Consider the following 25,856-nt stretch of genomic DNA (forward strand, 5'->3'; position numbering starts at 1 on the left):
TATATATCACCGGTTAAACAATAAAGTAAATTACAAAGAAAGAAAGAAAAGATCCACCCAAAACTCCTAGACCTGAGTTTTAGAAGCATAACTGGATATAAAAACAATACTCAAAAATCACCTTTTCTGGGGCCAGGAGTGTGGCCTAGTGGTAGAGGGCTTGTCTAGCATGCACGAAGCCCTGGGTTTGATTCCTTGGTACCACATACACAGAAAAAGGCTGGAAGTGGCACTGTGGCTCAAGTGGCAGAGCACAACCTTGAGCAAAAAGTGTACAAAAACAGTGCCCAGGCCCTGATAGCAGACCCTGGATAGCAAAAGTAATCCTAAGCAAAAATGCAGGATTTAATCATAATAGTGATTAAATTTAAATTATACTACAGGGATATAATAACAAACACAGCATATTACTAGTATATATACTAAAATAAATAGACATGAAAACAAATAGAAGACTCAAGCAAAAGCAAAAGCCCACAGCTCAAGTCATCTGATTTTGGGCAGTATTACTGAAGTTTGAACTCTGAGACTCTCTCTAGGTAGGCAGGCTCTACTATTGCTGAGTCTGTTTTCTGCTAGTTATTTCTGAGGGTCCCATTTCCTGCCTTCAGTGTGTTCCAAGGCAGGATCTGCCTTTAGACTTCCACTGTAGCTAAGATAACAGGAGTGTGCAACTATATATAGCTGTCTGTTGAGAAGTCTCATGAACTTACTTTTTTAAAAACATAAGCTGGTCTTAAACCTAGATCTTTTCGATTATAAAATCAAACTATAAAAGAACAAATATCGATCCCGGGTTTCAGCACCAAAAAAAGCCTCCCCCCCCCAAAAAAAGAACAAATAACCCAATTAGTAAATAGACAAAAAAATTGAATGGATCATTCAAATAAGAAATACAAAAGGCTAAAAACCATGAAGAAATATTCAACCCCCTTGCCCATAAAGGAAGTACAAATCAAATGTACACTTAGATTTCATCTTACCCTAATCAAAATGGCAATAATAAAACAAACTACAAAGAATGGAAAGAATGTGGTAAAAAAGGAATCCTCATACACTACTGGTGGGAATGTAAACAAGTGCAACCACTATGGAAGTCAATATGGAGGCTCCTCCAAAAACTAAAATTAAATCTATCTTATGACCCCAACATACCTCTCCTGACATAAACCCAAAGGAGTCTAAATCAATATACAAGAAAGATGCCCGCACACCTATATTTATTACAGTTTTGTTTACAACAGCCAAAAGGTAGAATCATCCAACAACTGAGTGGATAAAGAAAAGTTGGTACGTATATACCATGACTATTACTCAGCCTTAAAGAAAAGTAAAATCTGGAGATCATGATGAGCAATATAAGCCAAGCCCAAAGAACCAAATATTCCATGTTTGTGGAATCTTGACTTTAAAGACACACATGTACATGTGTATATCTACACATACATGAAAACTTACATATTTGTATAATTAGAACTAGACTGAAATTATGGGACTGTTTAAGATGACAAGGGAGAGGGAAGAAGGAAAAAATTACTTTAGGGGCCGGGAGTTTGGCCTAGTGGTAGAGTGCTTGCCTAGCATGCACAAAGACCCAGGTTCGATTCCTTGGTACCACATACATAGAAAAAAGCCAGAAGTGGTGCTGTGGCTCAAGTGGTAGAGCTCTAGCCCTGAGAAAGCCTAAGGACAGTGATCAGGCCCTGAGTTCAAGACCCAGGACTGGCAAAAAAAAATTTACTTCAACTGCTAGGTGCTGGTGACTCTCGCCTGTAATCCTAGCTACTCTGGAGGCTGAGATCTGAAGATCACAGTTCAGAGCTAGCGTGGGCAGGAAAGTCTGTGAGACTCTCATCTCCAATGAATCACCACTGTGGCACAAAGTGATAGAATGCTAGTCTTGAGCAAAGAGCTCAAGGACAGTCCTCAGGCCCTGAGTTCAAGCCCCATGACCAACCAAAAGATAATAATAATAACTTCAACTATCTCTGAAGATGGAAGAAGAAAATAGCACTGAAGCTATTAAGCAATAGAGTGAGTCATGTCAAAAAAGAGAGTAATAGAGAATATTGTTCTGATTAAAATATATGCAGCAGGCACTGGTGGTTCACGCCTATAATCCCAACTACTCTGGAGGCTGAGATCTGAGGATCATGGTTTGAAGCCAACCAGTTCAGAAAAGTCTGTGAGACTGTTATCTCCAATTAATCTTCAGAAAACCAGGAAGAGGAGTTGTGGCTCAAAGTGGTAGAGCTTATAAATAAATATATATATATATATATACATATATGTGTGTATATAGTTATACAAATATATATATATATATACATATATAGGCGTGCGTTTAAAAAGTAGAGCTGAAAGTGATTCTATTTTCTTTTTTCTTTTTTTCTTTTTTTTTTTGCCAGTCCTGGGCTTGAGCTCAGGGCCTGAGCACTGTCCTTGGACTTTCTCAAGGCTAGAGCTCTACCATTTGAGCCTCAGCACCACTTCTGGCTTTTTTCTATGTATGTGGTACCGAGGAATCGAACCCGGTCTTCATGCATGCTAGGCAAGCACTTTAACCACTAGGCCAAACTCCCGGCCCCGAAAGTGATTCTAAAGTAAGAGTGATTCTACCTTTTCTCTACTACCTCATACTACACTGAAAACCCTTGAGTCTCTGATGGGAATGACAGCAGGACCTTGCTTTGGGGGCCACTTGGAGTGGCCTGAGGTGTCAGCATCCCTGCCACCAGAAAGGCAGAGCCTGCTTGGCAAGTCAGCACCATGTGTTCACTCTTCACTGGGAAGAGCTACAGGCTAAGGGGTTCCAGCAATGGTGGGAATGATTGGGGGGACAGTTCCCATCTACAGGTCTTGCCCCTGCACCCTCTGAAGTCCTGGTCTTCTACATATCCCTATCAAGCATGCATTGGATCCTCAGTATTTACTACAGTTTTGTTCACAATAGCCAAAAGGGGGGATCAACAACTGGTGAATGGATAAAGAAAATATGGCACATACGGATATGTAAAGCAAAATAATCTCATCTCCAAAGGGCTGAGCTGAGTCTGAGTGTTGCTTTACAGAACATGAATAATTTAGGTCCCAATAGCCCGCAGTGTCAGCTTCAGTTGCTGTTTCCATGGGCACAGGCATCCCACTCATGTAATTCAGCTAACAGAAGTGCCAAGGGGGAGGGGCCATTGTGTTGTGTGTCGCACTCCTTTGAACCAAGAAGAGTTCTTGGTCTTGTTCTGATGAGAGCAGCAGGCTCATTGGCTCATCCAGGGCCCAGGTATGAGGTATGGAAGACCAAGGCCAGGGGGCTGAAATAGAAAGAAGCAGGAGAAAAGAGAATGGAAATACAGAGGAAAAGAGAAAGGAAATTGAGAGAACAAGTAGAAGGTTGCGGGGCAGAGGTTGAGGCCAGAGAGACAAGGACTAGCAGGGGAGAAATGGCAGGTACAAACAGCAGGGTCAGCTAACTGGAAGACTTGACAAGCTCCCCAGAGAGAGTGTCTGAACCCACCAATGATCTGTCTTTCTGATTTCCAGGCGCTATCCACATTATCCTTGCCAGCTGAGCCTGATGCTGCCCTAGGTCTGACTGAAGACTTGCTTCACCTCTGGCGGTAGCAGGACCATGGGGCCCCAGAGCCATCATCTCCATCTTGGCTTTCTGTTCCTCTTGCTACTCCCTGCAGGTACGAGCCAGCCCCAGGATCCCTGGCATTGCTGTATTCCTATCTACCACGAATTGCTTTCCACACAGTCTTTCTTAGCTTTCTTTTGAGTAGCTGTGCTGAGAATAAGCTTTCCATCTGGGGAGTGTGGAGGAGAGGGGGTTTACTTGCATGGCTGAAGTGGGAGCAGAGATAAGGGAACTTCCAGAAACATGGCTGGAGAAGCAACTAATGAAGGTTCTTGAATGTTAGACTAGAGCTTTATCTGCATTCACTGGGGCCCTAAAAGGTTTGAAGCAGGCGTTACTCTACTCAGATTTGGGTGTTTAAAAGATTATGGAAGCTGGGCCGGGAGTTTGGCCTAGTGGTTAAAGTGCTTGCCTAGCATGCATGAAGACCCGGGTTCGATTCCTCGGTACCACATACATAGAAAAAAGCCGGAAGTGGTGCGGAGGCTCAAGTGGTAGAGCTCTAGCCTTGAGAAAGTCCAAGGACAGTGCTCAGGCCCTGAGCTCAAGCCCAGGACTGGCAAAAAAAAAAAAAAAAAAGATTATGGAAGCTTTCTGGTGCTAATGGCTCACCCCTATATTCCTAGTTGCTCAGGAGGCTGAGATTTGAGGATTGCAGTTCAAAGCCAGCCCAGGGAGAAAAGACTGTGAGACTCTTATTTTTTTGCCTATCCTGGGCTTGAGCTCAGGGCCTGAGCACTGTCCTTGGACTTTCTCAAGGCTAGAGCTCTACCACTTAAGCCTCAGCACCATTTCTGGCTTTTTTCTATGTATGTGGTGCCAAGGAATCGAACCCGGTCTTCATGCATGCTAGGCAAGCACTTTAACCACTAGGCCAAACTCCTGACTGTGAGACTCTTATGTCCAAGAAACTACCAAAGAGCCAGAAGTGGAGATGTGACTCAAGTGATAGAGTGCTAGCCTTGAGTACAAAAGCTCAAGGACAGCACCCAGACCGGGAATTCAAGCCCCAGGACCTGTATACACACACACACACACACATACACACACACACACACACGTGTGGAAGCCAAATATGGTGGTAGTATACACTCAATCCCAGCACTGAAGAGGTGAAAGGCATGAGAATCCTGAATTGACTATACAGTGAGACTCTGTTTGAAGAAAATGAAAAACGAAAAATGAAATGAGACCAAAAAACAAACAAACAAACAAAAAAGGATAGACAGGAAGTGAGTGTAAGCTTGAGGCAGGGGGAACTGAAGAAGCCGCTTTTGTGTAGTCTCAGTGAATGAAGGAGGGCCTCGGCTAGAGAGGAGGGGATGGAGGAGAAGGAAGAGGGAGGGAGGAAGGGAGGGAGTGAGAGAGGGACTAAATGAAAAAGGACAGGACTTGGGGACACATTATTTACATCAGCAACTGAGGAAATGAATGTCATAAATGCTTAAGAAGAGCCAGGCTAGTGGTGGCTCACGCCTGTAATCCTAACTACTCAGGAGGCTTAGATCTAAGGATCAAGGTTCAAAGACAGCCTGGGCACAAAAAGAACTAAGACTCTTATCTCCAGTTAACCTCTGGAAAACGGGAAGTGGGGCTTAGCTCAAAGATAGGGCGGAAGTGTTGATCTGAAGAGCTCAGGGACAACGCCCAGGCCCAGGGGTAGTGCCCAGGCTGAGTTCAAGCCCCATAACCCACAAAAAGAAAAAAAAAAGCTTAAGAAGAGTGCTTGTAGAAGATAGCAGATACCCATAATCCCAGCTACTTTCGAGGCTGAAGTAGGATGCCTTGAGCCTGAGTAATACAATCAAAACCTTGTCTCAGCATGTGAAAGGGTATCAATGTATGTGAATTAATGCACCTTCTATCTGGCAAATATCATGTAACCCTTTTATTAATTACAATAAAAAAATATATATATATAAAAAAACCCTGTCTCAGGGGCCGGGAGTTTGGCCTAGTGGTTAAAGTGCTTGCCTAGCATGCATGAAGACCCGGGTTCGATTCCTCGGTACCACATACATAGAAAAAAGCCAGAAGTGGTGCTGAGGCTCAAGTGGTAGAGCTCTAGCCTTGAGAAAGTCCAAGGCCAGTGCTCAGGCCCTGAGCTCAAGCCCAGGACTGGCAAAAAAAAAAAACCCTGTCTCAGTAAAATAAAATAAAATCCTAAGTAGTTGATTGCAGAACAGGGAATGTTCCATGAACAAAAGTTTTGGGGAACCCAAGGAGAAATAGAAAAAGGGATGAGAAATGAGAGAGATGGAGTAAATGGGGTTCAAAATACCTAGGTGAAAGTCAGACTCTTGTGGCCTATTTGAGTCCCTCTAGTTTTAAGGTATGACAGGTAGAGTCCAGGTTCTTGAAAAGTGTAAAAGAAAGATGCAAGCATTGTTATAGACTATAGTTCAAGGCTTTTAGCTCATTCGCTCCTTAGAGGTGACTAAGAAGAAACCAGAGCCACAGCCAGGACAGAGGACAGGCATCAGGAGACCATTAGAAGGCTGTGACAGTGGCAGGGAATCAGACATGGCAGAAGGGTATGCATTGAAGCCTCTTTTGATTGATCTAGAGTGCCTGGGAGCTGAAGGCAGGCTGGCTCACAAGCTGTTCCGTGACCTCTTCACCAACTACACAAATGCCCTACGACCTGTGGCAGACACTGACCAGACCCTGAATGTGACCCTGGAGGTGACACTATCCCAGATCATTGACATGGTATGTTGTAGAAATAGTTCTGCTATGGAGTGTTATCTATAACAGCATTCTAGGAAGAAGTAAGAGAGTGGGACTGTGCTCTTACTGTAAGTGTTAAAATTAAGAATAATAGCCACCAACTGTTGGGTACCCACTGTGTGCCCTGCACTTTACACACTTACAAAATCCCTGCTAAGCAGGTGTTACCACCTCATGCACCTGCCAAGGAAACTGAGGCCCAGAGAAGGGAAGAAGCCAGCAAGGTCAGGCCTAGGAGGGAATCACTGTATAGACAAGTTGGGCTCAACAGTGTCCACTCACTGTCCTCACCTCCCAACCAGGATGAACGGAACCAGGTGTTGACCCTGTACCTGTGGATCCGGCAGGAATGGTCTGATGCCTACCTACGATGGGACCCGGATGCCTACGGTGGCCTAGATGCCATTCGCATCCCCAGCAGTCTTGTGTGGCGACCAGACATCGTACTCTATAACAAGTACTGCCTGCATGGTTCCTCCCTCTCTTCCCTCTCTGTAGAGTTGCCTTTAGCTGTGAACATGCACTGAGACCCCTCACCACTACCCAGTCTGGTTATTCTGTTGCTGTGGAAACTTTCCCCTGGTACCAAGGGGAAAGCTGCCAGGAGCTCACAGTTTCTCCATCAGAAACTCCACTTTAGGGGACCACAGACCAACTCAAGCTGAATGTCTACTGAGAGCCCCACTCTCCCTCTGAGTATGTGGATGTGGTGAAATGATTCAAGTGATAAGAGTTCCTGCATGAGGCCCTGAGTTCAATCCTCAGTACCACCAATAAATGAGTGAATGAATGACATGCCTGGGGTGTGAATGCCTCTCTATGGTACCATACCTGTTTCTAGACTAGCTCTGGGTTCCAGGGCTCCCTCCAGGCCAATCCTCAAGGGCAATCCTTTATGCCACATTAACCAGTTCAGTGTCTCCCATTTAATGTGTGGCTCTGCAAAGCTTCCTGAGCCCCGCTAACCAGTTTTGCTGATGATTCCCAAGGTAGCACTGACCTACCCATCACTATTACGGTGTGCGTGTGTGTGCGTGTGTGTGTATCTGTGGGTGGGGAGAGTGCACACAGGTGCACATATGTGCAGGTGTGTGCACTGGGACTTGAACTCGGGGCCTGGGAGCTGTCCCTGAGCTTTTTTGTTTAGGACTGATGGGCCATTACTTGGGCCACAGCTCCACGGGTGGTTGATTAGCGATAAGGGTCTCATAGGCTTTTCTACTTGGGCTGACTTCGCCTGTAATGCTCAGATCTCAGCCTCCTGAGCAGCTAGGCTTTCAGGCCTTTCCCGAGGCGTTTCCACACTGCCCAGAGGGAGGCCCGGGTGCCTGAGGCCACCGCCTCCGTGCTGCCCGGGCCTCCAGAGCCCCTCTCCTCAAACGCCCCGCACCCCGCCACCCCCGCCTGACCCCCGGGTTACCTGTCTGCAGGGCGGACACGCAGCCGCCGGCGTCGGTCAGCACGAACGTGGTGGTGCGTCACGACGGCGCGGTGCGCTGGGACGCCCCGGCCATCACGCGCAGCTCATGTCGCGTGGACGTGTCCGCCTTCCCCTTCGACGCGCAGCGCTGCGGCCTGACGTTCGGCTCGTGGACGCACGGCGGGCACCAGCTGGACGTGCGTCCGCGCGGCGGCTCGGCGGGCCTGGCGGACTTCGTGGAGAACGTGGAGTGGCGCGTGCTGGGCATGCCGGCGCGCAGGCGCGTGCTCACCTACGGCTGCTGCTCCCAGCCCTACCCCGACGTCACCTTCACGCTGCTGCTGCGCCGCCGCGCCGCCGCCTACGTGTGCAACCTGCTGCTACCCTGCGTGCTCATCTCCCTGCTCGCGCCGCTCGCCTTCCACCTGCCCGCCGATTCTGGAGAGAAGGTGTCGCTGGGCGTCACCGTGCTGCTGGCGCTCACCGTCTTCCAGCTGATCCTGGCCGAGAGCATGCCGCCGGCAGAGAGCGTGCCGCTCATCGGTGAGGGGTGGGGGAGGGGGCGCTCGGGAGCCGGGGCGTGGGGGAGGGGTGGCCGGCTGAGACTAAGGGGAGGAAAGGCGCCGTGGTGGGGGTGGGGGGATGCCCCCTCACAGCTACTGGCAGGGAGGAGTCCATCTTTCCTTTTTATTAAATTGTCTTAATCTATTTGTTTATTTTTAGCCTGTCCTGGGGCTTGAACTCAGGGCCTGGCCTCTATCCTTGAGCCCCTCTGTGCTCAAAGCTAGCACTAGACCACTTGAGCCACAGAACCATGTGGGGTTTTCCTGTTTACGTGGTGCTGTGTGCATGCTAGGCACGCACTCCACCACTAATCCACATTCTCAGCCCCTTTTTGCTTGTTTTTAATGTTAGTCCCCTGGCATGAACCCAGAGCCTGGGAATTGTCCCTGAGATTGGCTCAAGGCTAGCATTCTGCCACTTGAGCCATTGCATCACTTCTAGGTTTTCTGGATTTGTGGGGGGGGGTGGGGGAGGGAGATAAGAAAGTGAGGAACTGGGATTCAAACTTGGTATCTGACTCTTTCACTCATTCATAGGGACCCTACTACCTAAGCCACAACCTCCAATCCATTATTTGGAGATAGGACTCTCAGGGACTTTTTTGCCTTCCTGGATTCAAACTATGATCCTCAGATCTCAGCCTCCCAAGTAGCTAGAATTCTAGGCATGAGCCACAGACACCTGGCTTTATTTCTTTGTTTATTTTCTTTTTTACTTGTACTGAGGTTTGAACTTGGGGTTTCACACTTGTTAGGCAAGTGCTCTATCACTTGAGCCACACCCAATCGAACCCATACTATCTGAGCCTCTACCAGTAGCAACAATTTGAGAATAGGTAGATTCTGAGAACATTACAAGCAATGAAGAATGAAGAGAAGTTGGGTTTTAGCTCCTTCTTTTGTCTGCCATTGGACTTGAAGGGTCCTGAGAGCCTCGTGGTGAGTGGTGAGGAGGCAGCTAGGAAGCTCAGGATCCTCAAGTCCTTGCTTTGGGCCCCAACTGACACTCTGTCTGTCTTGCAGGAAAGTACTATATGGCCACGATGACCATGGTCACGTTCTCCACAGCGCTCACTATCCTTATCATGAACCTCCATTACTGTGGTCCCAATGCTCGCCCAGTGCCAGCCTGGGCTCGGGCCCTCCTGCTGGGACACCTAGCAAAAGGCCTGTGTGTCCGGGAACGAGGAGAACCCTGTGGGCATTCCTGGCCACCCAAGTCATCCCCTAGTCCCCTGCCTCCTCCTCTCCCCCCAGCAGGCCCTTGCCACAATCCTCAGTGTCTTTGCCACCAGGAAGCCCTCCTGCACCACGTAGCCACCATTGCCAGCACCTTCCGAAGCCACAGGGTTGCCCAGCGCCACCATGGGGACTGGAAGCGCCTGGCCCGTGTGATGGACCGTTTCTTCCTGGGCATCTTCTTCACCATGGCTCTGGTCATGAGCCTCCTGGTGCTGGTACAGGCCCTGTGAGAGGCTGGAGCACCCCTAGGCAGGCCAGGCAAAGGCCAGGTTGCTTGTTGATCCACAGATAGGCTAATCCCCCTGTCCTGCTGTGAAGAATCTGGAACACACAGGACCCCCACTGCTGACTTCATACCCAAGAGAACTCTTGCTGTCTATATTTCTTGACTAAGGGGGATGCAGAGCCTGCCATCCACTGATTGCTAAAGAGGCAGGCCAAGGTGTAAATGTAGACTTGGAAGGACAAGAATCTCTGTTCCTGAGTCAACTCAGAGCTTTTAGTAGAGAGAGTGCTGGATATTATAAGAGAAAGAGCCCCTGTATTTTCTGTCTTCCTAGGCTGTAGCTGTTAGAGATTCTGCCATGCTTTTCTCTGCCTAGGCACACACTCAGGGAGGGAAATTCATGGTCTAGTTTCTAGAGCAAGAGACCGTGAGGACATTTGGTCCCAAAGCCTCACCTATAATAAAGTAAATGTGTGCCTCGATGGCTTGTCTTTTTGAGACCTTGTGGATCCAGGTTTGTCTCTAGAGGCAGGAAGCTCAGGACTCATGGATCAAAACAGAAACAATATCTTTTTCCCCATGGTACTAGAGTTAGAAGTCAAGGCCTCAGACTTGATACACAGGCACTCTACCACTTGAGGTATTACTGTCACACCACCACCCCCGCCACAAACACAAAAGAAAATGACCAGGACTTGCCAATGGCCTTGGCAGAGGCCTTAATGTTCTCTCCACCATTTCTCCAGCTGTCCTTCCTCACAGATGATGTGTTTATCACATTCATGCACAATGACACTTGGAGAGCTCAATAATGTACAAGGTAGGTCAGTGCAGGAACCAGCCATTCACATTGATTTATTTTTTTCATACAATTCCTGGTACCATCTCTACCCCAGACCCCATCTCTGCCCTGAGGAAGCTTACAGTCTGATGTAGCAACTCCCCCGGTGACCAATGGACACAGAGAGACAGCCTCCTGACCCAACTAGATGACAGTGGTAAATGAGGAGGAGTGATTGAGAGGAGGAATAAGAGCTTGCCAGATATTTTTGAGGCATTTGAATGACACCAGCAAGTCCCATGGCCAAGTGCTCTCCTCATGTTGTAGGTGTCTGTCTCCATGTGAGGCACTGCTTGTCCTGGAGTCCTTCCAAGCTCTAACCAAAGTCTCAGTCTTAGGAACGAGGATAAGGTCCAGTCACCAAATTTCATCTTGTTTCCCTACTGGCACGTTCCAGAGATGGTCTACCAGGGATCTTAGCTCCACTTAAGCACACAGCTGGCTGACATCCTCCAGTGGGCAGAGATGAACGTTTGAAATTCAAGGTCTGTGGGTCAGAGAAGGCCTGGACCTTCTGGAAGTCCCAGCCTAAGGAACCAGTACAGCAGCAGAAAGGACCAGGCAGTAGATAGAGAGCCCTGGCCCGTGGCTGCAGATAAAATGGAGACAGGAGAAGAGACACATTTAGGAGCATGAAGACATGAAGATCCTAGCTGGAAGAGAAGTTATACACAAAAGGCAAGGGGGGAGCAGGGAATCTGGCCTAGTGGTAGATTGCTTGCCTAGCATGCATGAAGCCTTGGGTTTGATTCCTAAGTACCACATACACAGAAAGAGCCAGAAGTGGTACTGTGGTTCAAGGGGTAAAGCACTTGCCTTGGGAAAGCTCAAGGACAGTGCTCAGGCCCTGAGTTCAAGCCCCAGAACTGCCAAAAAAAAAAAAGGCAATGAAAGACAGGAGGAAGAGGGAAAACTCAGGAGTGAAAGTAGACAGACAGACTTGAGACCAAGTAGAGCCCCAGGTTTTTTTTTATGGGTCATAGGACTTGAACTCTGGTCTGGGTGCTGTCCCTGAGGTCTTCAGCTTCAGGCTACTGCTCTACCCCTGGGCCTGAGCGTTGTCCTTCAGCTCTTCAGTAGAGCCCCATTTTTTGAGAGGTTTTCAGATCTGGCACCTTGACTCCGTAGAACAAAGTTGTGGGATAGGATGGGATGTAGGGCCGATAGGAAGGGGATCTAGTGAGGCTGAACTTGGCTCTTCTGCCTACACCCTGTAGAAGATACACTGAATGGGCCATGGAGGGGAAATCCTAAAGTTGAAATTTATATTTAATCCCAGACCTGAGCCAGGCTTGGTGGTACAGGCCTATGATGCCAGCACAAAGGTGGCTCAGGTAGAATTGTGAGCTCCAGGCCATCCAGGGTACCTGAAGAAACTCTGTCTCAAAAAAACAAGTATTAAAAAAAAATTAAAATCTGGCATGGTGTCACATGCCTGTAATGCCAGCCACTCAGTAGCCTGAGACAGGATGCTCATAAATTCAAGGCTAAGCAGAGCAACTTAGCAAGCCCCTGTCTAAAAATAAAGGAAGTCTAAAAGTATAACTCAGATGTGGAGCATGTATTCAGCTTGTATTTGACCCTAGGTTCACTTCCACATACCACCACATTAAAATTGGAAAGGCTTGGGTTGGAGCCAGGAAACCTGACTTCTGATTTGCAACTAACACACTGTGTCACCTTGAGCAAGCCATTCTTGTCTCTGGTTTTGCTTCACTACAAGAGGGTAATATTTGCATTCTGCCTCTTTCCTATAGACTATGCTTGGTAAAGAGACATCATCCTTGACATGGCATCTAAGGAGGGTGGGAGCCAGCCTGATGGAGAGGTTCAGAATGTGACTTCAGAGCCCAGCTGTCTGGACTCCACACCTTAGTGGCTGTGGGCTAGGGGCTGTTGTTTCTCTCTGGATCCTAATTCTGTCATTAGAACAAGTGGTAATATCTACACTCTCGGAGTGTGGGGAAGATTCATGGCATGATCTGGAACTGTAAGGAGAATGAAGATACAAAGAGGCCGGGGGTCCTTCTTGCCCACTGTTCACAGTGTCCTGAGTAGGGATGGAGGTAGGAAGGGAGGGGAGCCCCACAGCTAGGAATGGGGAGGCTGCTGTTTCATTCCTAGAAATAGCCATTTCTACCTAGAGAAGGCCTGGCAGCTGAAAGAGAGCTGAAAGGGAACTAGGAGTTATCTGGTTCTATTTGCTTATTCCAAATAGTGAAGCTGGGGCCTAGAGGAAAAATGGATTACTCATAGGGAAAGTTAGGGTAGAGCCTGGACTAGAGCACCTGGAGACAATCACCAGTGGTGGAAGGTCACTGCGGGAAGCAGCCTGAGGCTCTGGACCTGCAATGGCTGTTTATCTACTGTGATGGGGGAATTGAAGGGAAGGTTACTGGAGAACAAATGGATTTACTGCCCCAGCTACCCCTGAACCCCACAGATGGGGTCCTTGCAGCTGTCTAATTAAGAGGGTTCACTTTTCTGATAAAGAGATACATTTCCTTATCATTTAGATGAGGGCTTGCTCACCCCTGCACTGTAACCCACAATGCCTGCCGTCCTTACCTGAGTTGTCCAGCTGGCATGGCCCAGACCTGCACTTCTTGTCTGTAGGAAAGAAACAGGAAAGTATCACAGCTTCAGAAGCTTTCAGCGCAGGGAAACCTAGTGCTCTCCTGAATTCTCCCTTAGTGGCAGATTTCCTTGGCTACATCTGACTTGACCTGTGGGCAGTGGGGCCAGAGGGAAGGCAGCCATCCAGGCCAAGGTCTCTTACAGGCCATTCCTGCTCCCTGGTCTGTAGCTTCTTCTTTGCACACACACCTCTCCCTGTCCCATGCCTTGTTTCAGTCACGAAGGGGCTGGCTTGTATTACTGGTCTATTTACCTCATGATCAGCTTTTGCCCAATCGTGGTGTCAATCCAAGGCAGGATCAGAAGCCACATGACATGGACCATCTCTCACTTCACCCATGGTCCCAGTTTGGGCCAACTCTCTGCCTCTTACTCTGCCTCTCTCACTCAGCTGGAAACAGGAGCCCGGCCCTTTCACAGATTGAGAATGGGCCCTTCCTCACTGGTCCTTCTCTGGCCATCCTGCTACATGGAGAAGCTGACACCTGTCAGACTCCAGCCTGAACTGGTTAGGGGCATAACACCTGTCTCACCCCACCCTCTTCCAGCACAAAGGACAACACCCAATTCCCACTGTCTCATAAGTACCCTCCTCCCAGAACCTCAGTTTGGAGCTCTAACTCATTCCTGGCAACAGCAGCCTGGGTGTCAAGACTGTGCTTAGGAATAAATTCCCTTCCAGCTTCCCACCAAGAGAAGAGCCTGAGCATGTGTGCTTTGCCAGCTCCAGTAGCTCCAAGACCCCTTGGTCCAGGAAGAGGAATCATACCAGCTTCTTAGTGAACAGAGACAAAGCAGCTTTCCATTCCAGAACTCAGATGACTAGTGTAACTCACTAGGTGTCTGCTTTTTTAAAAAAATTTAATTTTTGTCTGTGTGGGGCTTGAACTCAGGGCCTGCACTGTCCTTGAGCTCTTTTGCTCCAGGCTGGTGCTCTACCACTTGAACCACAGCTCCACTTCCACTTTTCTGGTGGTTAATTAGAATAAGAGTCTCATGGATTTTCCTGCCTGGGGTAGACTTTGAACCTCAATCCTCAGATCTCAGCCTCCCAAGTAACTAGTATTATAGTCATGAGCCACCAACCAGCTCCCGGCTGGTGGTCTGCATATTACTTGTGTATGAATCCCGGGCTGGACAGTGAAGATTGCCCTTGCCAAAGCTCACCCTCTGTGCAGGGCAGCCCCGTGGACCAGCCTCACCTTTGATGTACTCACAGTTGTACGTACTGAGCTTGCCAAGAGCCCAGAGGTAAATGCGGGCCGGGCCCTGGGCTGGCCTGCTGGCATTAACCACCTGGAAGGTCTCAAAAGGGGGGATCAGCACCTCCTCCTCTCCAGGGAAGAGGGAGTAGCCTTTGATGGGCACCCCCAGGCAGGTCCAGATACCAAAGAAGGTATCCTGTCCAAAATTCTGGGCTGCAGCGTTCTGCAGGGATGCGGATGCAAAGCCCCCCAGTCTCACAGTGGCCCCCGGCCCTACTGGCCGGAAGCGCAAGCCATGCACCCCTCGGTAAACTTGGTGGCACTGGGGCTGAGGCCGGGCTCTAGCCAAGAGCTGCAGGGCCTCCGTGAGCAGGAAGTGCAGTGTCTTGAAGGAGAAGTGCTGGAGGTAGTGGGCCCGGGAGCGGCCTGCCTCGCGCACGGCTGTGTTGAACTCCTTGTGCAAGGGACTGTTGGCTGTGTAGGCCAGGAGGGCCACGCCATGCTCATCCCGGAAGCCTGGAGGGGATGGGGGCTTAGGGGTGGGGCTCAGGCCCCACACAGCTCCCCACCCTTGGCGCTCCTGCCACTGGCTGCTCGCCAGTGTCCAGCCATCTGCATACACTTTGTTGGCCTGGAACTCTGTGCGGTTGAGATCTGGTAGGGCAGCTTTCATGGCTGCTGCACAGCCAGCATACTGATCATCAAAGGAGGCTGAAGCCATGTCCAGAGGTGTCTCCTGAGAGAAGACACTTCGTTGTACCATGAGGTGACTCTGGACCTGAGGAGGAGAAAGCAATAACAACTGAGAAACAGCCCCAAGAGGGGAAATGGAAAATCCTGACACCTAGAGCTCTCTTTTCCACCCAGATGGAGCTTGTTCCACTGAGAAAGGTGGGGAGGGCCCCAAACAGGAGAAGGTAGGGAAAGGAAAGAGCCTGGGAAATACTGGCTGCAAGCTTCCCAAGACCAGTGCCTGGGATATCACCTTCCTTTGTTTCTCCTTCCAGGGTTAAGAAGGACAGTTCCACTCCTGTTGGGGTGGGAATAGTCGAGGATACCATACCTGAAGTGCATCCATGAGGCCCACAGACACAAGCAGCAGAGACATCATGGCAGGAATCTGCATGCTGATGCTGAACCTGGGTAAGATGCTCTCTCCTTTTGTCTCATCTGGAAAATTGCAATGTTAATCTCAACAGTTTAGTGTGTGTGTGTGTGTGTGTGTGTGTGTGTGTGTGTGTGTGTATATGCTCACACACCTTTTCTGGGGCCTCAACTCAGAGCCTCACGATCTCCCTTGCCTTTTTTGCTCAAGATTGACACTGTACTCCTTGAGCCACCACATCTCCCCTTCTGGCTTTTTGGTGGTTAACTGGAGATACGAGTCTCATGGACTTTTGTGCCCAGGTTTGTTTGAATTGCCATGTTAAGAATTCAGCCTCCTGAGTAGGTAGGGGTCCAGTGCCTGGCTTGTTTAATAAATCAAACGTAATCAATACCTAGTGTATGCTACCCCTGGCACTTATAAAGTTGCAAGATGGCAGCCTATAAGGAATATCTTGCTGGAACGAGCACAGGAGACATCCTAGAGGAGGTGATGTCAACAAGCCTTACAGGATATATAGATGAATAGAGAAATTATGTTAGCAGTCAAACGCAGAGGGGAATGGAGATAGCCTCGAGTGGTATGGTATCTGTCTAGCAAGGGTAGATGGTTCTAATCTTAATTCTTCCAAAGAAAAGGAGAGGAGGGGAAGAAAATGAAAGGAGTAAGAGATAGAAATAAAAGAGAGAGGGGAGGGGCCGGGAGTTTGGCCTAGTGGTTAAAGTGCTTGCCTAGCATGCATGAAGACCCGGGTTCGATTCCTCGGTACCACATACACAGATAAAAGCCGGAAGTGGTGCTGAGGCTCAAGTGGTAGAGCTCTAGCCTTGAGAAAGTCCAAGGACAGCGCTCAGGTCCTGAGCTCAAGCCCAGGACTGGCAAAAAAAAAAAAAAAAAAAAAAAAGAGAGAGGGGAGAGAAAGGAGAAGGATAGGCATTTCAGGTGGAGAAGGATTTGGAGGAGCAGGAACAGGGAGATAGAGACCTGTGGGTGCTGGCAACGCAGAGGAAAGTACATACCCATCTACTTTTCAAAAGAAGTGCAGGATCACAGCCTCCTGCACCCAGATGGGGTACTCACTGAGGTTCCAAAGTAGCTCTAAGAAGAGGATGTAAAGATGGAAAAACTTTGTGTCAGAGTTAAAGCAGTTTTGTTTATTTATTTTTGGCCAGTCCTGGGGCTTGAACTTAGGAACTGAGCACTGCCCTTGGGCATTCTCAAGGCTAGAACTCTACCACTTGAGCCACAGCACTACTTCCAGTTTATTGCATGTATGTAGTAACCAAGGAACCGATCGTAGGTCTTTGTGCATACTAGGCAAGCACTCTACCACTAGGGCAAAATCCCAGCCCATCGTTGCAGTTTCTAAGCCAATGCTGCTGTTATTTCCTTATTCTTTTTTTCTATTTATTTCCCTACAAATAAATGCAAGTAATAATAACTATGAACCCTTGATCGGGGTACTGATGGTTCACACCTATAATACTAGATACACAGGAGGCTGAGATCTACAGATCAAGTTTGAAGCCAGTCCAGGCAGGAAAGTCTGTGAGACTATATCATCTCCAATAAACTATTGAGAAAAAGCCAGATGTAGAGCTGTGATTTAAGTGATAGAGAGCTAGCTTTGAGCAAAAGAAGCTCAGAAAAACTTTCCAGGTCCTGAGTTTCAGCCTCAGGACTGACACATAACCGGCACCAAAAATAAATAAGAATGAAAGAAAGATAGAAGAAAAAAGCAAGCAAGCAAGCAAGCATGATGGCCCAGCAGTTTGGCCTAGTGGTAGAGTGCTGGCCTAGCATGCGCAAAGACCCGGGTTTGCTTCCTTGATGCCATATACATAGAAAAGGCTGGAAGTGGTGCTGTGGTTCAAGTAGTAGAACTCTAGCCTTTAGAAAGCCCAAGACAGTATTCAGGCCCTGAGCCCAAACCCAGGAGTGGCAAAAAAAAAAAAAAAGTAAGCATGCATGAATGATCTTGATTGGAAAGAAATGGTGGGTTTGATTAGGAAAAATGTTGAAGTCAGGACAGAGATGAGATTTCTAGGGAAACAAGAAAAAGCCAAGAAACAAAGATCAGCTGGAAGGGGGAACTGAAACCAGATTTAGCCAGACTCCACGCACTTCTAAAGGCTCTTTACTTCTGGCCTGTGGATTCTGTGAGATGCCCTGATATCCTTCTGATAATTTCCTCTTTAGGCTTCATCTAGCTCATGGTGGTTCTTGCCACTTCAAGGCTCTCAGGTAATACATTCCCATTATGCATTCCCAGCTACCCAAGATGTGACTCGGGTATCTAGATACTCAGTTATTCATACAACACTTCTCGAGTTAACAAGTAACACTAAGTCCCATATGGGTCTTCCTGTATCTCCTTCCTTTTGCCCAGCCTCTCACCTCTGACCCCACTCAAGATGACCTCTGCCACTTCCTGGCTCTCCCTGCCTCCTCTGTTACCATGCTTATCAGTTTACATGTAGCTGGTCTCCCTAAAACACTGTTACTAAGTACAGCTGTCATCATCCTAGGTACCTGCTTAAAAATCCTCTGTCATAACAGAATGGAAATCCAAGTACACTCAAAATATGGATTAAAATGCAGAGGTGAAACTTATGAAGGAAGAGATGAGAACACATGTAGAGAACAAAAACCAGAAAAAACAAAGCATAGACTACCTGTTCTAGTCTTTAAGGTCCTCACTGGGCTCTTTAGCCTCGTGTTTACCCTCCACACTCACTCCTTTCCTCCTGCTTAGCTTCTTCAGTATGGATCAATGTTCCGGCCTGCCTGGTTCTGTTATTACCCATCTATTTGGCTTCCTTGCTGTGGAAACCCATTCACCAGAGCTTGGATTGGGGGTTACCTCCTTCAGGGAACCTTCTGACTTCTCTGGGCTCCCAGGATGCTGTGTTCTGTCTCTGTCCTGATCAAGAGTCCGCTGACGACAGGTACCAGGTATGACCCAGTTTGTGTCCCCAAGGTTCAGTTCATGGTCAGGCATGGGTAATGTCCCCCAGAATGCTTGCTCAGAGTCTTGTTAGTGAAGGAGAACCTAGGTAAACCCTGGAGCTTTTCCTGGGGCTGCAGGTGTCTGGTGGGTGACTGGAAGAGGAGGAAGACTTGGGGTCTCCATCTTCCCCTTTGCTGCCTTAACTTGTTTCAGACATGTTGGTTGGCCCTGGGAGCTAGGCTTCTTCCCTGTGCTCTCTCAGCAACTGCAGTAGCTTCTTCCCCACCTGCAAGCTACTGGGTGCCTCAGGTCCTTCAGGCAAGATGGTAGCCTCTGGTTAGCCCACTCGAGTAAATGGAAAGCCCACCTTTCCCTGTCCTTAGAGAGTCGAAGCCTGGCTGTGATGATGACTCCCTTCTGCTCTCCAGCTGAGCCCTTGCCTGTGTTTCCCACATACCCGGCTGCTCTATTTCCATTATTTCGGTGCCACATAGCTGGAGTCTGAGAGGCTTCTGGGTACAGTGAGGCAGACCATTGCAGAGTGGGTAGACAGCTGACCTTGGTGACTATTGTTAGGGAGATATGAAGTGAGGACGGGGGTAGGGGGAGAGGGAGGGGCAGGGATGGTAGGGGAAGCCAGGAAGTGGAGTCCTGTCACAACCAAGGACTTTACCCTTCATCTGTCCTTCTTGTCCCATTTAGGGTAATTCTCTGGTCAGTTTCCCTGGTCCCAGAACCTCTATCGTAGGACTGTAAGCCCAAATATCCCAGAGGAATCACAAACTTCCTTATGTGCACAAATGTCCTTGAAACTTTTCCTTACAACTCCTAAAATCCCACTAATCCCCTAAATATCCTGTTCCTTCCCAGAGTCCATGAGGGCACGGCACCCCTTACCTACGCCTTGTCCAGGTGGGGAAGCTGGTGTTGGTCTTCTATGATTATAACTGAGGAGGGGAAGACAGGTTCCCCTATATACTGTCAGCTCCCCACCAGTGTGCCTCCCCCACACAGCTGCTCAGAAACATGACACTCCCCCGTCTATTTCTGGATGTCTCCACAAGGCTCAGACACACTAACCTCTGTCTAATCTGACTTGGGCCAGTGTTCTTCCCTGAAGCCAGAGGACAGGCCTGCTGAGATGGGAAGGGTCCTGGCCTCAGCAAGACAACTGTCCCCTCACTGGGTTTGGCCTGAAGACCAGCAGCTTCTACATCTTGGGCCTCAGAGCATCTCCTTATATTTTACCCGTTTCTTTGAACATTGAGACTTACCTGAAGTAAAAAAAGGAGACTGGCTTCTAGGGCCTAACCTAGCTCTTGATTTGCTATGTGATCTGGGAAGGCTTTCTACACAATTTAGGACACCTGTGTAAGTACCAGCCTAGAAAGCCACACGGACACAAGTCATATAGAAGAAAGCAATATTTAATGTCCACCAAAGTGGATTAGCTGATCTCCCTTGGGACAGAGAAGAGCGAACTGCTCTCAGGCAGGGTAGGTACTTACAGGGTGCTGGGGGCTGGAGACCAGAGAAGGGGCTGGGAGCAGCAATCTTTGAAGTTGCAGCAGGACCCTGGAGATATCATCTGACCAGGGCCAGACATCTGGCTTATGCCAGAAAAACATCCTGTATCTGGCACATAGTTGAGACAATACATTCTATAACCATGTCCAGACATCCTATATTGGGGCACATAATCAGGTCCAGGCCCCTTGTGTCTGGACACTGAAGATAACGTGTGACAGGGTCTAAGGTGACAGCATGTCCTGATACAGTTGGGGCTGGGGTATGTGCAGTTATGGGTCGGAATGGGCAACTGTGGCCAGGCCAGGCCTATGGATGACCCCAGATGAAGGCTGTCAACCCAAAATGGGGCAAAATGCCTATACCCTGTCCTATGATTATACTTGCCTCCATCTCTTGGGGCCTTGTAAGGACTCTTAGGTCCTGGGAAGTCAGAGAGCAGAGAGAAGATAAAGCACTGATTCTAGTAAGTGACCTAGGGTCTGTTATGTGGCCCCTCACAGGATCTCCTGCTCCTGCCTCTGCTCAGGTCACTTCATGTAGAGAGGCAGGCATGATAGGTAAGCAAAGTAGAGTGATTCCTGATTTTCCTGATGTAGAAAAGGCTTGGGGTGTCCTAGTCTCAGTGGAATGGAGCAAAAGAACCTAACCTTGACACTGTTTTTGTAACAAGCACTCTGTTGTGTGTAGGGCGCAGGGTGCCACACTTTCCACTTTCCTTTCTACCTCCCCTCACTCCTGAGCACAGTTTGTCTTCCTCTTTGGTCTTTGAGGAAGATTTGGGAGGAAGGAACTGTGTTCTAGATGAAGAACACTCTGTATTTAACCATCAGAGGGGTGGAGGAACAGGGATGGTGGTGAATCAATTACAGGAACCAGGTTGGAATCTTTTGGACAGTTCTAACTTCAAGTGGCCCCAGCAAGGTGGCATCTGTTAAGCCCTGACACTCAGGACCCTGACTTCAGGGGACTGCCACGCCCTCTTCCAGCTTCAGGCTGTGGGAAAGCTCTTCTCTCAGCCACTGGCTGGTTCTTCAACTGGCGCCTTCTCCCATTCCCTCTAACTGGACATCCAAAACTCAGAGCCAGGTTATTTATAGGAAAGAGCAGAAGCAGTGGGAGGGAAGACTAATGTTTACAAACATGGGGTCACCTGAGTCTGAGAGGACTAGAGGGAGAGAGATGGGGTGTGAGGTAGGGGCCAGAGCTGGATCCTGGAATCCACAGCCAGAGCTAGGGATCTATCCCAGCCAGGGAGTGGGTACCGCTCACGTGACCCCGTGTGAGTCCGCATGCAAATTGTATGCAAATGAGCGAGCGCCCACGCGAAGACCTCTTGGCCAGCGAGATCCTCCCCCTCCCCACACGGGGCCTGGCGACTGCCCTGCGGTCTTGGGGGGCGGGGGGTGCCGGTCAGGATCACCTAAGGGTGAGGCCAAGTCTGGAGAGCCCCTCCCACAACCTCTCCGCCTCGGCGGGAGCGGAAAGAGGGTCCTGGGAAGAAGCCGGAGTGCTCGGGGAGGGGAGTCGGGCCCCCGCCCGGCTGCTCCCCACGCCCCGCGTCCGTGGTCGGGGAAGACAGGTGTCGGGTTACGGCCCAGGGGCTATAGTTAGCCTGGGAAACTTTGGGTAGCAGTCCCGGAACAGCGCGGTGCCGTCCGGACTTCAGCCCCCAACAGCAGCCAGCTCCCAGCTCTCCTTCCCCCTGCCACCCCGGCCTCCTCCAGGTGGGTCCTCAGTCCCCGACCCCCGCCCTCACCCCGCTCCCGGTGGCGTCCCAACGCCGTCGCACCTCTAGCATCGCAGGGTGGAGGGGTGAGGGTGGGGGAGTCTCTGGGCCCGAGCTGCCGAACGTGGGGGCGTCTGGCATTCTGGGAAGTGGATTCCAGGGGTGGGGCCGGGGACTGTAAAACGTCAGGCCACGCCCCCTCGTAGGACCGCCCCCTGGCCCCGCCTTCCGCCCCACCTGGGCCAAGCCCTGGACCTCACCAGAGAAGACCCTGGAGCCCATCCAAGCCAGAACTCCACCACTGTGGGTCGTTATCCATATCCTGCCCTCCTAAGAATCCCCGAGGATGATGCTCGTGGCTCTGCTGGTCCTCCTCAGCCACCTCTGCCTCCACACCCTCTGGCAGGTAACTCCTGGAACCATCCCTTGCCATCAAGGGGCCGTTGAGGGACAGATCTTGAGGTGGGCTGGCAGATGACTCCTTAAAACTCCCAAGGACCCTTCCCTCCTCTCAGTCCTCTTCTTCTTAGGGATGTCCATCCCTACAGGAACCAGACTTCTATCCCACCCACACCTCCACAGCCTCCTTCCAGTACCTCTAGAGCCCTTTCATTTCATCCCTTTCTAGAAATTGTCTTCAACTTTTTCTTCCCTACTTCTCACCTCCAGACCCAGGCTCAGCTCAGGCAAACCCCATTGGGTTTCCTGCTGTCCTGGCAGACCCTCCTTCTCTAGGACTCCTTGATCTCCTCTCTCCCATCCCCTAGTTTGCTCGGAAGGCTCCTAAAGCAGGAGAGGACTCAGGAAACTCAGGGCTGACAATGATTTGGCACTTGCAGGAGTTTCTGTAAAGATAAGAGAAGGATGGGGACCTGATCAGGTATTAGACTGAGTTTATCATTCACCTGCATACTAGATCTTAGAGGAAGAAAACTGCATGTTGTCATGTAGCCCCACCTTCCACTGAGTACAGGAACAACTTTAATGACAAGATGGCCTCTTTTAGGTTATGCAGAGCAATCTTTATGTTCCTCCCAATAACCCTGTGAGGTTGGAAGTAACCTCAATTTATAGGTGGAGATCCTGAAGCCCAGAAAAGCCCAGACCTGAGACTTGACTCAAGATCTCACAGCTAGTAGGTGGTGTTTGAACCTGTGTTTGTCTGACTCCAGTGCCTGTGCTATTTACACCTGTTTGGGCCTTGTCATTTGTATATATCAGATATTTGGGCATAGAAATGATTTTCTGTTAGTGGCTCTGTGGCTCAAGGGGTAGGGCTGTAGCCTTGAGCTGAAGAGCTCAGGGACAATGCCCAGGCCCAGAGTTCATGTCCCACAACTGCAAAAAAATGAAAAGAAGATGGGAGTTTGGCCTAGTGGTAGAGTGCTTGCCTAGCATGCACAAAGACTGGGGTTCAATTCCTTCATACCACATACATAGAAAAAAAAAAAGCTGGAAGTGGTGCTGTGGCTCAAGTGGTAGAGCTCTAGCTTTGAGAAAAGTCCAAGGACAGTGCTCAGGCCCTGAGTTCAAGGCCCACGACTGGCAAAAAAAAAAATGATATTCTGTGTTTCTGAAGTGATTTGCCCCTGAGACCCTTGTCCAGTGCTCTGAACTTAAACATTTTTTGAACTTGCTATTTATTAATATTACTTTTATTAGTGTATTTTAATTTTATGTTTCATTATGTTTTCATCCATGCATCTAATATAGTTTGATAATATATGATCATATGTGTATAATGTATATATAATCCCCCTTATTGCTCCCCCATCTCTCTTATACACCTCCCTATGTGGCTCCTTTTCCTCATGTCCACAGGTCCAGGCTGTTCCTATTCTGCCATTGAGCCTGGCTCCAGATGCCTTCGATGATGCCTATGTAGGCTGCTCAGAGGAGATGGAAGAGAAGGCAGCCACTCTGCTAAAGGAAGAGATGACTCACCATGGCCTGCTCCGAGAATCCTGGCAGGCAGCACAGAAGGCCTGGGAGCACCGGCGTCGAGGGCTCACTCTACCTGCTGGCTTCAAAGCCCAGCATGGAATAGCGGTTATGGTCTATACCAACTCATCTAACACCTTGTACTGGGAGCTGAACCAGGCCGTGCGGACAGGCGGTGGCTCCCGGGAGCTGTACATGAGGCATTTCCCCTTCAAGGCCTTGCATTTCTACCTGACCCGGGCCCTCCAGCTGTTGCGGGGCAGTGAAGGCTGCAGCAGGGAAGCTGGGGAGGTGGTGTTCCGAGGCGTGGGAAGTCTTCGTTTTGAACCCAGCAGGCTGGGGGACTCTGTCCGCTTAGGCCAGTTTGCCTCCAGTTCCCTAGATGAGGCAGTGGCCCGCAGGTTTGGTAATGCCACCTTCTTCTCTCTAAGGACTTGCTTTGGGGCCCATATCCAGGCCCTGTCTGTCTTCCCTGAGGAGCGCGAGGTGCTAATTCCCCCCCATGAAGTCTTCTTGGTCACTCGGTTCTCCCAGAATGGAACCCAGAGCCTAGTGACTCTCTGGAGCCATAATCAGACCTGCAGCCACTTTAACTGCGCTTATCTGGGTGGTAAGTTATGCATGGGGATACAAGGGTCTGGCGAGAGTGGATGAGACAAGTCAAGGTAGCCCTCAAGGCTCCCTAGAGACTTTGGGAGACCCCTTATTGAAGGGGACAAACATTCTGCCACGTTCTGTGTTTCTAGATCTGTGAATATCTCAAACGATTGCATGTGTTCTCGAAAGGTTCTGTGTGTTAGACGTCTAAGGCACACACCCAGGCAAGAGACAGGATAGTACTCCTTCCTAGCTTAGGAGGCCCAGGTTGGCCAGGACAGGAGTAGACTATTCCCAAGTGCCGAGACATGGACAAAAAGGAGAAATGGCTAGTGAAGGTGGATGGGCAATCTGGAAAGCCTACCTGGAGGAGGAAGGCAGAAAGGAAACAAGAAGCTTGCCTTTGGATAAAGGGAGGACATCCTGAGAGGGGAATGGCCCCATGGAGGCCTGGCCTGGCAGAAAGACTTCTGCAGTGTGGGAGTCACCTCACCTAGTCTCTGTTGCAGGCAAGAAGAGGCGGGGCTGTGTGTCTGCACCAGGTGAGCCTCCTTCCTGCCCTCCCTTTGAGCTGTGCTCTCTCAGCTGCTCCCAACCTCTCAGTCTGCTGATCCCACTGCCTTTTCTTCTTTCTCTTAACAGCAGGGCAGCCAGAGCCACCCTCTGAGGGGGCTTTCTCTCTGCACTCCTGGAAGACCCTGCTTTTGGCCCCTGGGGGGTTCCAGCTCACAGGAGCTGGGCCCTGAAAGTCCTACACCTGCCACTTAGGGATCTTGGGAACTTGTGATTTTCCTGTGAAGAAGGGCAGTTCTGAACAGCCTCCAGGAGCAAGAGCATAGAATTGGAGCCAGACCCTAGCTGCCACCTCCCCGACCAGGTTATGGGGAGACCCGAGACTTCGACGGGGTAGAGAGAAACCCATGATAAGGGGAGTACTTCCCGGGACAAGTGAGGGAAGAATTGTGATGGCTACTCAATTAAATGGTGCTGTCATGTGGGGACATGGAACTTTATGACTGGTTTATTCTGTGCTGGTTACATTTTGTCATTGCAAACACATGCATATGAAGGCAAGAAAGGGGGCAGATGGATTCCTTAGTCCTGTTCCGCTGGTGAGAAATGCAAGGTCATGGAAGCATGCACCTTGCTCAAGGTCAGAGAGTGAATGCTAAAGGCACGGCTTTTGCTTCCCAGATCTTCTACTTCCTGAGCCAAACTCTTTCCGCTAAAGAGCTGAGAGATCAGGCTGGGAATGCGGCTTAGTGGTAGAGTGCTTGTCTAAGATGCATGAAGCCCTGGGTTCAGTTCCTCAGTACCACATAAACAGAAAAGGTTGGCTCAAGTGATAGAGTGCCAGCCTTGAGCAAAAAGCAGCTCAGGGTCAGTGCCAAGGCCCTGAGTTCAAGCCCCAGGCCTAGCAAAAAGAAAAGAAAACAAACAAGCAAACATAGATCTGAGAAATCCAGTGTGAGATTCTAAGCCCAAAATACTAAAAGCCCTAGAGAA

General features: G+C 49.5%; 3 protein-coding genes and 1 long non-coding RNA gene across 8 annotated transcripts in view; 2 read left to right on the top strand and 2 right to left on the bottom strand.

Annotated features, from left to right (window-relative positions):
* Positions 1 to 7,905, bottom strand: part of LOC150053439 (uncharacterized) — a 48,582-nt gene extending 40,677 nt beyond the window's left edge. Inside the window, exon 1 of the long non-coding RNA XR_016538086.1 lies at positions 7,788 to 7,905. This is a non-coding gene — a long non-coding RNA (uncharacterized LOC150053439). The remainder of the gene's footprint in view (positions 1 to 7,787) is intronic.
* Chrna10 (cholinergic receptor nicotinic alpha 10 subunit) lies at positions 3,199 to 10,201 on the top strand. The gene is made up of 6 exons (XM_090348309.1): positions 3,199 to 3,280; positions 3,541 to 3,689; positions 6,204 to 6,349; positions 6,670 to 6,824; positions 7,798 to 8,330; positions 9,374 to 10,201. Exons 2-6 carry the CDS (start codon positions 3,629 to 3,631, stop codon positions 9,820 to 9,822), a joined length of 1,344 nt encoding a protein of 447 aa, XP_090204435.1. The 5' UTR covers positions 3,199 to 3,280; positions 3,541 to 3,628; the 3' UTR covers positions 9,823 to 10,201.
* A 463-nt stretch (positions 10,202 to 10,664) lies between these two features.
* On the bottom strand, positions 10,665 to 15,627 carry Art1 (ADP-ribosyltransferase 1). Its single transcript, XM_090348310.1, has 4 exons — positions 15,565 to 15,627; positions 14,499 to 15,279; positions 13,228 to 13,269; positions 10,665 to 11,248 (listed from the first exon to the last, which is right to left on the bottom strand). Exons 1-4 carry the CDS (start codon positions 15,625 to 15,627, stop codon positions 11,154 to 11,156), a joined length of 981 nt encoding a protein of 326 aa, XP_090204436.1. The 3' UTR covers positions 10,665 to 11,153.
* On the top strand, positions 15,517 to 25,351 carry Art5 (ADP-ribosyltransferase 5). Of its 5 annotated transcripts, none has more exons than XM_090348311.1 (5): positions 21,464 to 21,810; positions 22,019 to 22,218; positions 23,634 to 24,363; positions 24,860 to 24,892; positions 24,993 to 25,351. In XM_090348311.1, exons 2-5 carry the CDS (start codon positions 22,159 to 22,161, stop codon positions 25,094 to 25,096), a joined length of 927 nt encoding a protein of 308 aa, XP_090204437.1. In that variant the 5' UTR covers positions 21,464 to 21,810; positions 22,019 to 22,158; the 3' UTR covers positions 25,097 to 25,351. The 5 variants fall into 5 exon arrangements, with proteins under 5 accessions (XP_090204442.1, XP_090204437.1, XP_090204438.1 ...); XM_090348312.1 differs by having other exon boundaries at positions 24,996 to 25,351; XM_090348314.1 differs by having other exon boundaries at positions 25,119 to 25,351.
* Positions 25,352 to 25,856: the final 505 nt, after the last annotated feature.

Source organism: Megascapheus bottae, chromosome 16, assembly GCF_031878675.1.
Source record: "Megascapheus bottae isolate mThoBot1 chromosome 16, mThoBot2.hap1, whole genome shotgun sequence".
Classification (NCBI taxonomy): domain Eukaryota; kingdom Metazoa; phylum Chordata; class Mammalia; order Rodentia; family Geomyidae; genus Megascapheus; species Megascapheus bottae.

Coding starts and splice junctions, on each gene's coding strand:
- Chrna10 (XM_090348309.1), top strand. CDS start 3,629: ATGGGGCCCCAGAGCCATCATCTCCATCTTGGCTTTCTGTTCCTCTTG. Junction 6,350..6,669: donor TATCCCAGATCATTGACATG/GTATGTTGTAGA, acceptor CCTCCCAACCAG/GATGAACGGAACCAGGTGTT. Junction 8,331..9,373: donor AGAGAGCGTGCCGCTCATCG/GTGAGGGGTGGG, acceptor TCTGTCTTGCAG/GAAAGTACTATATGGCCACG.
- Art1 (XM_090348310.1), bottom strand. CDS start 15,627: ATGCAGATTCCTGCCATGATGTCTCTGCTGCTTGTGTCTGTGGGCCTC. Junction 15,280..15,564: donor GCCTCATGGATGCACTTCAG/GTATGGTATCCT, acceptor TCTCCTCCTCAG/GTCCAGAGTCACCTCATGGT. Junction 11,249..13,227: donor ATGCCAGCTGGACAACTCAG/GTAAGGACGGCA, acceptor TTTTATCTGCAG/CCACGGGCCAGGGCTCTCTA.
- Art5 (XM_090348311.1), top strand. CDS start 22,159: ATGATGCTCGTGGCTCTGCTGGTCCTCCTCAGCCACCTCTGCCTCCAC. Junction 22,219..23,633: donor GCCTCCACACCCTCTGGCAG/GTAACTCCTGGA, acceptor TCATGTCCACAG/GTCCAGGCTGTTCCTATTCT. Junction 24,893..24,992: donor GGGCTGTGTGTCTGCACCAG/GTGAGCCTCCTT, acceptor TTCTCTTAACAG/CAGGGCAGCCAGAGCCACCC.